General features: G+C 56.8%; 1 protein-coding gene across 3 annotated transcripts in view; it reads left to right on the top strand.

Annotated features, from left to right (window-relative positions):
* The first annotated feature begins 4,481 nt into the window (after window positions 1–4,481).
* NTNG2 (netrin G2) overlaps window positions 4,482–12,711 on the top strand; it is a 67,741-nt gene continuing 59,511 nt past the window's right edge. For 2 of the 3 annotated variants that reach the window (XM_087869236.1, XM_087869238.1), the window contains exons 1-3: window positions 4,482–5,075; window positions 8,741–8,871; window positions 9,105–9,804. In XM_087869236.1, coding sequence (XP_087725362.1) covers window positions 9,592–9,804 — 213 coding nt within the window. In that variant the 5' untranslated portion in view covers window positions 4,482–5,075; window positions 8,741–8,871; window positions 9,105–9,591. The remainder of the gene's footprint in view (window positions 5,076–8,740; window positions 8,872–9,104; window positions 9,805–12,711) is intronic. The other variant, XM_087869237.1, reaches the window with a different exon arrangement.

Below are 12,711 nucleotides of genomic sequence, written 5' to 3'. Positions count from 1 at the left end.
CAACGGAGAGGGTAAGAGCATTTTCATAGGGTGATAGTAATGCAGAAATGTGAGAACATCAGGGACGTGCCGTGCACCATGCCTGGTGTGGAATACCAGAGCCACCTTGTGTTAAGCACGTTCTAGAAGCCAAACAGGTCTCAAGCATTAGCTCATTAAGTCCTTACACCAAGCCTAGGCATTGGATACCATTGTTATGCCCATTTTCCAGAGCAGACAACTGAGGCTTGGCAAGGTGAGTCCATTACCCAAGGTCACACGACTAGGGAATGGTGAGCAGGAGTGTGAGCCAGGGCTGCTTGTCTCTGAAGCCTTGAATCCTCCTTTATTATAGCATGTGCCCATTTAAGACCCTGAATTAACCCTTGAAGCTGACTGGTCATCCCATTTTACAGCGGATAAAACTGAGGCCCAGAGAAGGGAAGAGAGTAGCCTGGTTACAGAGATGCTGCTGGAACGGGCCTCCAAGCCCCGCGGTTACTGCTCACATTTATCCAGCACTTACTATGTGCCAGGTATGAAGTGCTCTTATGTGTATCACTGCCTGTAAATTTATAATATCACTAGGAGGAAGGCACTTGTATCAATCCCATTTTTTGTTTGGGTAAACTGAGGCAGAGAGGGGCAGTAGTTTACTCAAGGTCACACAGCTAATTAACAGGAGAGGTAGGACTCACGCCCAGAGGGTCCAACTCTAAAGTCCTCGTCCAGTACCACTGTGGCACCCCCTCCCCGCAGAGCCCAAGCCAGCCTTGCCCAGCAGCCTGGGTCCCAGGCAGACTTCCCTGCTGGGGGAATGGGGTCTGCAGGGCCCCCAGGGCACGGCCACCACCAGGCAAGGTGGGGCGCGGCAGGAGCCCCCAGCTGGGAGAGCACTGCGTGAGCTAAACTACCCAGGAGATGGGCACGGAGCTGCGGCTGGCAAGCCCAGTCTGCCCAAAAACCATTAGCCCCCTGCCTCTGCGAAGAGAAGTTTATCCAACAAAATACAGGCGAGCAAAGAACACGTTCTGCTTTCTGTGTCTCTTGTTGTAGGCAGTGCACATCTTGGGAGATGTGTGGATGAAAGGCGCCATATAAAATGCAATCAATTATGAATCACCATTACTGAATTAATCACATGTATGATTAATACAGTAATAATAATTAATGGGAGTATGGTCTGGAGATTAGAGCGGGGAACTGGCAGGGAGGAGTCAGGGTGCTTCTTGAAGGCTCTGGCACTGTCTGGACATGTCACCTTGGGGAAGGCCCTGGGCTTGGGTCCTGGTCTCTCTCCCCCTGCTTTGGCCGTGGAAGTAAGGGGCCCAGGGACGCCTTGAAACCCCTGGATGGTCCTGGGCTAGTTCCCAGGATCTTACTACTCACAGCTGCATCGCAACTGCTCAAGGTCAGGGGGACAAATCAAAATCTTGGTCTGGCATAACAGAGACTGGAGTCAAGGAGGCAAAGGGTAAAAACACGATGGGGGTGGTCTTGAGTTTACACTTGACTTTAATCAGTAGCGTGAACTCATTTTGTCTGTCTGTCCTTTTGTCTGTCTGCAGCCGGATTTGTCTTCTCTCAGAAACCCCAGAGGGCCTGGACCGCATCTGCTACCTCTCATTGCAAAGCTACTGGATCATTTTTGCGTTTGACTTTATAATTTCTTATTACTCGTTTACCCCGTCCATGCAGACTTCCTCATTGTAAAGGAGTCAAGCAACACAGGAAGAATATGCCTATAATAAAGCATGTCATCCCCCCGTCTCTCCTGATCATACTTCGGTATCTTTACTTCATATGTATCCTTAAAAAAACGTAGATGGAATAAAATTAAATGCATTGTTCTGCAGCTGCTTTTTGGTACTAAGACTTGACATACACAAGTCAAATTAAAGCTGCTTTGTGGAGCCGAAACCCTGCCACCAAGGAGGAGGGCTGGGCTGCTCCCTGCTCCCGAGGGGGGGGCGGTCAGCAGCAAGGATTTTCATCTTATTTTATTTTGATGGGGGGAGGGGAAATTCATTAACACTTTCCTGCCCCTGGTGCTCAGCTTCATTTCATTACTACTGGGAAAAGGTCATTTGTCATAAGGTACCTTGATGAAGTTTTAAAAATGAACGTCCCTTGACCACCTGGTCCCTACACGGCCAGAATCCTTCTTGTTTCCATCTTTATAGTTCACTTGACAGGACCTGGGTCTTCTGGATGCTGCCCTCAGCCACTGTCAGGATCATTGCAAAGGGACCACCTTCCTGGGCAAACCCCTCATAATGCAGATGGAGAAACTGAGGCTGACAGCTGGGAAGTGATGACCCCAGGCCACACACCTAGTTAGGGGCTGAACGGAGAAAAGCCCAGTATCCTGACTCAGGTCAGTACTCTTTCTACCATCCCATAATTTCCAGAGTCTGGAAATGGGGAGACCAGAAGATAGTTTCCAGATGGGTCCCTGGAAAAGTCTGTCGGCATCAGCTTGTGGGCGAGGCGGGAAGTACTGGGGAGGGCAGGGCTGGAGAGGTGCTGTAAACATTGTTTCCAGCGGCCCAGAGCTTCCCACGAGGGTCACTTAAGCCCTAACAGGAGGATGTGCCTGGGCCCCTCCACTGTATTCAGATGAACCATGAATGAGAAGCCTTTTCCTCCACGTCTTGTTGGCCGTTTCCTGACAGCATCCAGTGCGGGTGATGATGGAGGAGCAGAGCGTTTCCAGGGAATTGATGACCCTGCCTGGGGGCGACAGCAGGCTGAGGGCCGACCTGGGTCATCACTCACCCTGCCTGCACAGAAGCCCCACACTGTGCCCGCCACTGCTGCCTGCAGGCCTGGTGCTTAAAAATCAAATTGCTGAGATCTGTCCTCCACCTGTAAGGAGCCTCCTCCTACTAGATGTTTGAGGCCAGGAGCAGATGACCAGGGCTCAGATCTGCTCTCCTAGCCACCTTTGCGGGGTGAGCCCCTCTCCAGCGAGACGGAGCTGAGAGCGGGTCTAAGAGGAGGCACTCAAAGGCCCGTTCTGACCCCTCCTTGGAAAAGGAAAGATTCACATCTCACAAATGGGTAAACTGAGGCCCCAAAGCGATCTGGGCTTGCCCCAAGTTAACCAGGAAGCCAGGCAGTGGCAGAGTCCCACCTGGGAGCCAGAGAGCCCTGCCTCCCGGGCCAGAGTCTTCCTTAGCTGTGTGACCTTGGGCAAGCCACTTAACCGTCTCTAAGCTTCAGCTGTAACTTGGGACTTGCTAATAGGAGTTAAGTCATGGGTCCGTTGGGAAGAATGAGTAGCTGATACACATTAACCGGCTTGCATGAAGCCTGGCATAAAACAGGTGTTCAATAACGTTAAATTATTGTTACTGTTATTATTATTAAAGCAGATGACAGTCTCTAATTCTGCATCGTTTGCCCGCTTTGTGACAATAGCCGAAATGGTTTTCAGCAGTACAGCCCTCTCCAAGCTAAGAGGGGAACCAACAGCCCAGAAGGGTCAAGGTGGAGGTAAGAGGCGGCAGAGGGGTGGGGCGCTGAGGTGCCACATCTTGCTCCTGTTCCTGACACCCTCTGTGACCTTGGACTAGTCCCTCTCCCTCTCTGTCCTCAGGCTCTTTGTTCTTGATGCATCCAAATGGCAGGGCTGGCTGCCTGAGCACTGCAGTGAGAACCCACCCCGGAGGAGGCCAGGAGCCCCTGAAATCCACATGTCCCCCCTGGAAGACGGAGGAAGCTCTCTGCACAGCCCTGGTAGCGCGGCAGGAAGCCTCCATGGGGGCTCAAGAGCCCAGGGCTGCCCTGTGTTGCCAACTCCTTGGCCTCTGCCCCGGCCCCTGCTGGAGTCCTCCCGCTCCCCTCCCGTGCTTGCCAGGAGCGAGGCCCCTTCCTGCCCCCCTACTCTGCACTCCCTCCGAGCTGGCTTGGCTTCATCAAAAGCAGGGCCCATCAGGGTGGAGGCGGCGATGTGTCAGCTGGTATTCAGGCTCCGGTTGTGCGCTCGGAGCGCTCCCCCTCCCCATCTCCCTAAATCCACCCACCCACCCTTTTACCCACTGCTCGGGGCCTTCTGGGTGGTAGCACTCCACAGAGGGAGTCAGAGCGGCAGGCTTGAGCCCTTGGCTGTTGGGGGTGGGTGGACTGACTCACTTGGCCCCCTCCCTGGTGCCGATGGGGCAGCCCCCACACCCCTGGGCGCTGGAACCCCGTCAGGCCCCAGGGTTTTGGAAAAGGAAGCTGCAGCCCCGCGGCGCCTGACCCGGGCCGGCTGAGGATGCGCTCTGCGCGCACCGACCCGCCGGCCCCCGAGCCGGGAGGAGATGTTTAGGCAGCGACCCCCCAGAGCAGGCTCGCTCCCGCGGCCGCCTGCTGGGGCCACCCTGGCCGCGGGCCCGCCGGGACGCCCCTGCTGGCGGCGCCCCTCCCTGGGCCGTGGCGCGTCCCCCGAGTCTCGCAGTATTTCCTTCCTGCACCTTTAAGAAGACCGTTGCTCCGTGGTGGGATGGTGTGTTAGAGCCGCACAGAGGAAGTTACGCAGCCCGATCAGACCGAGAGATAAAAGCCCCGATGGTGATCGTGAGAGATGGCAAGAGGATTTAGCCTCGGCATTAACTTGGAGCGGAGTGCAGGGGGGCGGTGAAGCGCCCTGCCATCTGGCCCGCGCCGCGCTGGGGGGGATGCCCCGGCGCCCAGACGAGCAGCCGCGAAGCCCACCCGGGCCGGGGGCTGCCCGGTGCCCGCGCTCCGGTCCTCTCCGAGCCGCCCAGGGGGCCCAAAAAGTTTGCACTTGTTAGAGGCGACCTCCCGCTCGGCCCGGGGCGGGCGATGCGGGCGGCGCGGGCGGCCCCCTCCCCCGGCCCGCGTCTCCGGGACGGCTGCGGGCGGCCCCCCCGGCGGCCGGAGGGCTCCCCAGCCCCGATCTGACGGCCGCGGCGGCGGCGGCGGCGGCCACAGCGGCAGCGGGAGCGGGAGCGGCGCGGCGAGGAGCAGCGGCTCGCAGCCCTCCGGCCCGCGCCCCCACCCCGCGCCGGGCAGGGCAGGCGGAGCGCCCGCGGGCGGCGGTCCTCGGCCTCGCGGGTCTGCGCTCCGGGAAGCTGCTCGGAGCCGGGGTAAGGCGGGCGGGGAGAGCCGGCGGGCGCGCGGGGGGAGAGCGGCTGCAGCTTTGCCAGCCTGGTTTCATTTTTAAAGGGCTTCGGTGACCGTGCAAGCTTCCCCGGGCCCCGGAGCCACTTAAAGCGGCCCAGCAAAGGCTCGGATGCAAAAGTTATTTGGTGGCTGCTGTTACTAGCGGAGGACTGAAGTCGCCCGAGAGGGGTGTGTGAGCGTGCATTTGTGGCAGCACCTTAAAGGAAAAGCTTGTCTTTCCGGCTGGCTTTTTCCTACCAGGGTCTTTTTCCATCGTGTGTGTGTGTGTGTGTGTGTGTGCGTGTGTGTGTGTACGCGCGCGCGCGTGTGTGGTGGGGATAGATGTTGCGTGCATGTGTTGGTGAAAAGGAAATTAACCCTTCTCTCGCGCTACTCCTCCACCCGAATTTAATCGCCACCATCGACAGCCACCCCCCAACCCCCCTCTTCCTCTTATCCCCTTCCCACCTCTCCGAAAACTGGGTCTGTGTGAGTTGCACAGAGAAACTCTTGGCCAGCCAGGCTGGAAACTTCTTTCCGTGCGGTGGAGGGGTGGGCTAATGGGGGAGGGGGATGAGCAGGGACCGGCTTGGGGACGTGTAGAGTGGAACCTCAAACAGGGCGGCGAGCAGACTGGGGGAGCAGAGGCAGCGGGAAGGCGGGAAGAGGACCGTGGGCTCGCGGGGTCCGCCCGCTCCGAGTAAGTTCCCCGCCCGGGCGGGGGGCGGCGGAGGCAAGGGCGCTGCTGGAAAGCGGCGCCGGGAAAAAGGAGGCAACTAATTCCTGGGCGCTTTGCTCGGTGTCTTCTAATTGAGGGAGGCGGTGCCAACGGAGGGGGCACCCTCGGTCCTGGCGGGGCCTTTATTAAAGACGTGCTTATTAATTGCTGCCGGGGCTCGCACTCAACTTGGGAAAGACAAAACGCAGCTGCGGGACCGGGGGGGGTGGGGGGGGCACGCCCCCGTGCAGCCCTCCCAAAGATCGGACTCCACCCCGACCCCTCGGCCCAGCCAGGACCTACCCCCACCCCCCGCCCGGCCGAGGCCTCCTTCTCGCGCCCCACCCCCCAGCCCTCAACTTTCCGGGGCTCCCGGGCCGCCTAGAGGCCGTGGGGGGTGCCGGGAGCCGAGTCGGCCCCTGATCCAGGGCTGGGGGGCACCCGGGCCGCGGGTAGCAGGATGTGCCAGCAGTGCCCGGAGCACCCCCACACCGGCCTGGGGTGGAGGGCGGGAAGGTGACCCGCAGCGGGCTCCCCTTTCCTTCGTAGCCCTCGGGCACCACCCCCTCGAAGGCAGATTTCACTCCGCCCCGCTGCCCCGGATGGGAAGCTGAGACGGAACCTCGGAGTGGGCAGCCCCCGGGGGTACCCCTCCTCCAGTGCCCCCAGGGGCCCCGCGCCCACAGCGCCAAGTTTCCCACGAGGCGAGGGCTCAGCCGGCAACTCGGGGAGGAGCCTGCTCCGAGCCCAGCCAGCTCCGAGAGGCGCTAATTCAATAAGACAGAGAAATCGGAGTTCAGAAATCCTGGTAAAATCTAATTTTCGGGTTTTAATACCTTGGCTATCAGCCCCCCTCGGTTCCTGAGGACTCTTAAAAGAAATAAAGCGCATTGATTCTATTTGTTTCTGGGAGCTGCAGTTTCTTAATAATATCAGGTGAAGATTTATTTTCCAAGGAGAAAACGATCCACCGGGATACAACCTCTTACTCTGAAATTTCCCCGGCTGGCTTCTCACTCCCTGCTTTCCGCCTCGTTATTCCGGAGACTCTTGCTTCTCTCCTCCCTCCTTGGTTTTTTTTTTTTTTTCTTTTGTTTTTTGTTTTTCTTTTTGGCAAAAGCCCACTGTAATATTCGCTTGCTGAGCTCGCAATTCTCCCTATAATACCAGCAATGCCCCGTTGATTGACTAGTTGTAAACACATTTGTTACCCCGCCCCCAGCAGATTGGGTTGTTGTTGGCTCCCCCGCCACCACCACCACCCCATTTTCCAGGGAATGCGCGGCATTTAAACCAAAAGAACTGCAAAGCAATTAGTAGATTTTCGAGTTGCTCTGCACTTCGGTCTCCGTGGCCTCCCGGCCTCTGGGCCTCGTTGCCTCCCCGCGCCGGTGTGGCAGTCAAAGCCCTGAGCAGCCGCTGGTCCCGCAGATGAAGGAAGCCCCAAGCCAGCGCCCTGGTGTCGACTCCCGACAGGAGCTCCCTACCTGTTAGTGAACAGTTGGGAGTCCTAGGCTGGAAGAATTAATTAGGGACGTGCTGTTTTCTGTGCAGCTCCAAGCTTGGCTAGAGGCATCCAAACCTTTGCCGGCCGCGCTATTTTATTTTTACTACATTTTCTCAGGTTGTAAAAATAGTCGCCAGGCGGGTTCTTTCTGAGAGTTTCTAGCAAGGGGCGCATTCAAGGCCAGGCAGGTTCTATAACAGGTTTCTCTTTAAACAGCCAGAGGTGAGCAGTGAAAATGTGGTCCCCCCCTCAGCTTCTCATTCATCTCCATCAAGAGCCCTTCAGCCAGAGAGAGGGGCAGGGGCGGCCTTAATGCAGATTTATGATTCCCCCCTGACCAGGAGTGTGGGGCACTGGCTGGGGGCTTCTGCGGGCAGCCCAGGTGAGCGGCCAGCCCCCTCTGGACAATGTTCACTTCCCCGGTTTGGCATTTTGGCCCACAGTATGTTTGTGTCTGGGCGGAGAATGGGGTTTCATGGAAAAGTGATTAACTCTTCAGGGACTCTTCCATGTACAATATGGCCCGAGAGGGTGTCGGGTGAGAATCACGCTGAGGTTAGCACAATGCCAAAGCAGTTTGGGGGGTTAAGAGGGAATAATCATAGGTATAATAACCAGAATAATTAATAACACGGGTGCTTCTGCTGTGACTCATCGCATAACCTTTGCCCCATTGGCTAGCATTTTTGGCCAGGATCCCACACTGGCCGGACTCAGATTCTCCTGGTGATGTATCCAGTGTCTGGGAACTCATCATATTACTGGAGTCATGTTTTCTGCAATGTGACATTTGTCTTCGTTATAGCTATTTGGACTCTTAAATAATTATCGGTAGCTTAAAATAGTAAAGCAATAATCATAATAGTGACTCATTTATAGACACACCCTCCAAAGATGATTGCAAAATTTTGGCCTTGATCAGAAAATCTCATATGACAAACCATTGTCACATCTGTGGAAGTCTTCACTGTCCCTGGTTTCTTAGCGTTGAAGATTAAATTGATCGTTGCAGAATTTGGAGGGAGATTTATCGGCACCTGGTTCTTCCTTGTGGGCCCACGCTTGGATCTGCCGCTGTCCGTATAGACTCGTCTGCACCTATGGTGACAGCCTTGACATTTTGACTTGTCGGTCACAGTATTTAAAGCCACCGCTCAAGCTTGACCCCTGAGCATGTTTTGGGAAGTTGGTGACCCCAAGCAGGGGCACTTCTGCTGCCCTGACACCCCCAGAAATGAGGGGAAAAGCAAATCTCCTTTTCAATAACGTGTCCCATCTCCAAATGTGCAATGCTGATATTAATAAAAATAACACAGTGTTCTCGGGAGACCTTGCTAATGCAGCCTCATTTTTTGCACATTTTGCCAGAGAGCTTTTCTTCTTATACATCTTTATCACCCCCCTTCCTTTTTAATTTGTTGCAGGTGTTGTTGCTAATGAGCTCTCTCTCTTCCCCTCTTACAATGAAAGACAAGTCAGCCCCCGGGTACCTGGATGGATTGAGAGCCGAAGTGTCAGAAACTTCATAATAAGTTGCCGATGGCTACCAGCCAAGGTCAGCTGGCCCCCATTAGTGCCTGTCCCCACAAAGCGGAGCCAAATAAGCTTCTCCCCAGTTAAAAACCTCAGTCTTTTTTTTACGTTGCAGTCCAGCCACACAATTGTTGTCACTTTAAGCCCATATGAAAAGAAATCTCTTGTATTGGTCTGAGATGCCAGTCCAGTCCCATAGAGGGAACATGTTTCCAGGTAATACGTACATCTCCTGATTTTATTTTATCTTTACAGCGCAGGCTGGAGGGTTGTTTTGCAGCGGTGTTGAGCACATCACACATTAAGGGCCCTTTAAAGACCTGGATTGATTGGAAGGACAAAAATTAAAAGCAGTCTGATCCGGCCTCATGCCAGATCCCCGAGGATTTGCTCCCTATCCCCTTTCCATGCACTGTCACAATTTGAGACCCTGCCTGACTTGATCAGACTCACCTCTGGGAGAGGTGCAGCGCCAAGGTTAGGAGGACGCCAAGTTACGGGCAACTTCTTGATCTGCCCATCAGCAGTCTGAGAAACACTGGCTCTGAGTTTTCCAACTCGGCCTTTGGGAAGAAACAAGTTCCTGGCTCTTTGCAACCCAGCAGTGCTCGAGTCCCTGGGACATCCAGCCGCCGTTGCCCGGTAGATGTGGCCCTTCCATGTGGAGGCCGCGAGGCCCGCCTGACCCTACCGCTGCCTGTCCGGGGCCTCTCTGGGCCACGCCCCTGCAGACTGCGCAGCCATGCTGCACCTGGTCGCACTTCTCCTGCACTGCCTCCCACTGGCTTCTGGGGACTACGACATCTGCAAATCCTGGGTGACCACGGATGAGGGCCCCACCTGGGAGTTCTACGCCTGCCAGCCCAAGGTGATGCGGCTGAAGGACTACGTCAAGGTGAAGGTGGAGCCCTCAGGCATCACATGCGGAGACCCCCCTGAGAGATTCTGCTCCCACGTAAGTCAGCCCCCCCGCTGTTGTTTGTTCAGGTCAAGGGGGAGGGGGTCTGGGACATGCTCTGGTGATGCGTGAGCAGAATGGGAGGACCAGATGCAAGGTTGACTTTCCCGCATCTTGGACTTGGAGCAGATGGCCGTCCCACCTTGGAAAAGTGCCAAAGCAAAGGCCACCCCCAGGGCTCTGCGGTCATGTGATGTCATTCTCTGGGGGGAGGGGTACCTTCTTGACCAGCTGACCACTGGATCCTTTTCTCTTGGGAAGACCATAGTAGTGATAGTTCCTGGGCCGGCCATGCAGACAAGCCCCGCCTCCGTGGTCAGGAAGTCAGCATCCCGGGCGAGGGAATAGGGCACTCTTGGCGACGTTGCTCTCCGTTCACCCCTTCTGCGGTACCACGTCCTATCCCACCTGATCCAATCCAGCAGACGGTTTTGCCAGGCCAGTGTATGCCACGCACCAAGCTGGAACTTTGCGGGGGAAGGTTGGATGGAAGTGCAGAGGGGATTCCTAAGGAGAGAGTCAGACCAGGATGGACGGTGTGGCTGGATCTCTCTTTAATCCCATCCCTATGTGCAGTGACTGCAGTCGCTGGTTAAGTCAGGGGGACAGCAGCTGGCCAGGTGCTGTCACTTGAGCCCTTAATTAGAGAAGGATGGGGTCTTAGGGCCATGGAGTACTTCAGTAGTCAGGTGTTACCAACAACGACAGAGGTAATAATAACAGGGACCATTCATGGGAGCTCCTTGTGTGCGGGCTAAGAGCTTGCTATGCAAGTCCTCCCGTCAGCTCAGCCCGGCTGATTCTCTGTTGCATAAAGGAGGAGTTTTAGGGGGTGCGCTCTGAACCAGGGGCGTCTCTGGGCCTCTGTTTCGTCATCTGTAAAATGGGCATTGTAGGAACAAGGGAGCTGATTCATATGTGTCAAATGCTGAGTAGGGCCTGGCACAGAGCAAGTGCCCATTCATGGTAGCTGTTGTCATTCTTGTTGTACAGATGGAGAAACTGAGGCTCAAAGTCACACCAGGAAGCAGTAAAGCTGTGATTCAAGTGACTGGTTCCGAAGTCACTGAGCTAAACTGCCTGCCAAGAGCGATCTTCCCACTTGGCAGTGCCTTGGACCCCACCCCCCAACCCCCCGTGCCTGGCAGGAGGCTGGGCAGGGCAGCCAGGCTGCAGGAGAGATGGGAGGGGCTCATGAGTCCTTGAGGGAGCCTCCGGGTCTCTGGGCTTATGGCGGGACGGAGCAGGTATCCCCACTGGGCTCCTGAGGACGCCTCAGTCCCATGGGGAGCTGCATTCCTATCACAGGGCAGTCAGCCTGGGAAGGTAGCTTCCCGCTTGGACAGCCAGCAGTCAGTCATGAGGCTCTCACCGTGGATGGTGGCTGGGCCGAGGGAGCCAGCTGGGGGTGGGGCGGGAGTGGGGGGACGGAGAAGGCGCACAGGCCTGGGAGGGGGGGTTGCTGGGTAGTTCATGGGGATCACTGCCCTAGGGATCCCAGGGTTCACTGGCTCAGGGATGAGCAAGGGGGTCAGCTCCTGAAGGTCGGGGGCAAGGCCAGGTTGGGGGGCAGTGGAGCCCAGTTCTGAGCCCGTACATTAGGCTGGCAATGGTGCCCAGCTCGTGCAAAGACTTCTCCACACACTCCCCGAACAGAGTCAACCTCTGCCTCTCACGTTAGTGTCTTGACTGTATTTCTTCTCTTAAATATTAATCATTGCCGTGATGTACTGGGGGGGGGGTGTGGGACAGGGCAGCTAAATCAGAATTCTTTGGACCAGCTTCTGGTCAAGGGCTTGAGGGGTGGAGATGACCATCAGATGCAGGTCTGAGGCCCTCTCCTGGCCAAAGCTGGCTCAGGAGGCCCTTGGCTCTGGACCCCTGCCCTGCCCCCACCCTCACAGGGAGGCCCCAGTGCAGCCGCCAGGGTGGGGTGGTCACGCTCCCCCCCCCCACAATCCTAATGCCGCCCCACCTGCCCAGGCAGGTGTCATTGAGCGCTGGGGTCTGGGAGGAGCTGGCACCCCTTCTCCTTCTCTCTGGGAAGACAGGAGAGGAAGAGCAGCGTCTTCAACATCTCCCACATAGGTGGGTCCTCAGTGTCTCCACACCTGTCTGAGGGGCCTAAATATTTCATTACAGGCTGCCGTCCCGCTCTGCCTTTGATTACAAATGTGCAGCCAACAAGAATGGGGACTCTGCCTGGCAGGTGGAGGGGGGCTGGCTTCTGCAGGGGGCAGGGGTCACACCCCCGTGCAGCCTCCCTGAGTGGGTCCTGTGTGTGTCTCATGTAATCATCTCTAGGATGCTCTGTGGGGGGGGGTGCCGTTCTAATCCTGTTTTAGGGATTAGAAGGGGTTGCCTAAATCCCGCCAAGGTCACGCCGTTCCGAAGGCAGGCGGGCGACTTGTCTGCAGCAGGGCCTGTGCTTATGCACCAGGGGGCTCGGCCTGCCCTCTCTGAGCCTCAGTTGCCCTCCCCGTAAAGGAGAGATAATACCATATGCGAGGCACAGGGCGGGCCAGGGGGAGCGACCTGGCCGTGCCCGTCCTGGGCACCGTGCAGGCGCACAGTAGGTGCTCGCTGTTCAGGAGGTGTTATGCATTTATTATGATTGTTAGGACGCCCTCAGCAGTGTCCCTGGCTTTTCTTCTTTGCCTCTGTCCAGCCTTGAGGACGCCACGCCCTGCATTTCTAGTCTCTGGGCAGCAGGCCTGCGCTGGGTGGTCAGGGAGCTCGGACTCCTGCAGGCATGGCCGGTGGTGTGAACCACCAGGGGGCGCCCTCATGGTAGCCAGCCACCCAGCGAACTGTTAGCTGGGCCAGCGCCCATTGGGTCCCTGTGGCGACTGCTGATCTGTCCGCACATCCAGCGGGATGTGTGAGCCCTGGAGCACCCCCAGG

This window comes from Ursus americanus, chromosome 18 (assembly GCF_024610735.1).
Source record: "Ursus americanus isolate L20-20 chromosome 18, mUrsAme1.1.p, whole genome shotgun sequence".
Lineage (NCBI taxonomy): Eukaryota > Metazoa > Chordata > Mammalia > Carnivora > Ursidae > Ursus > Ursus americanus.
Note: the sequence above shows the minus strand (reverse complement) of the source record. Positions and strands in the feature narration are given on the sequence as shown.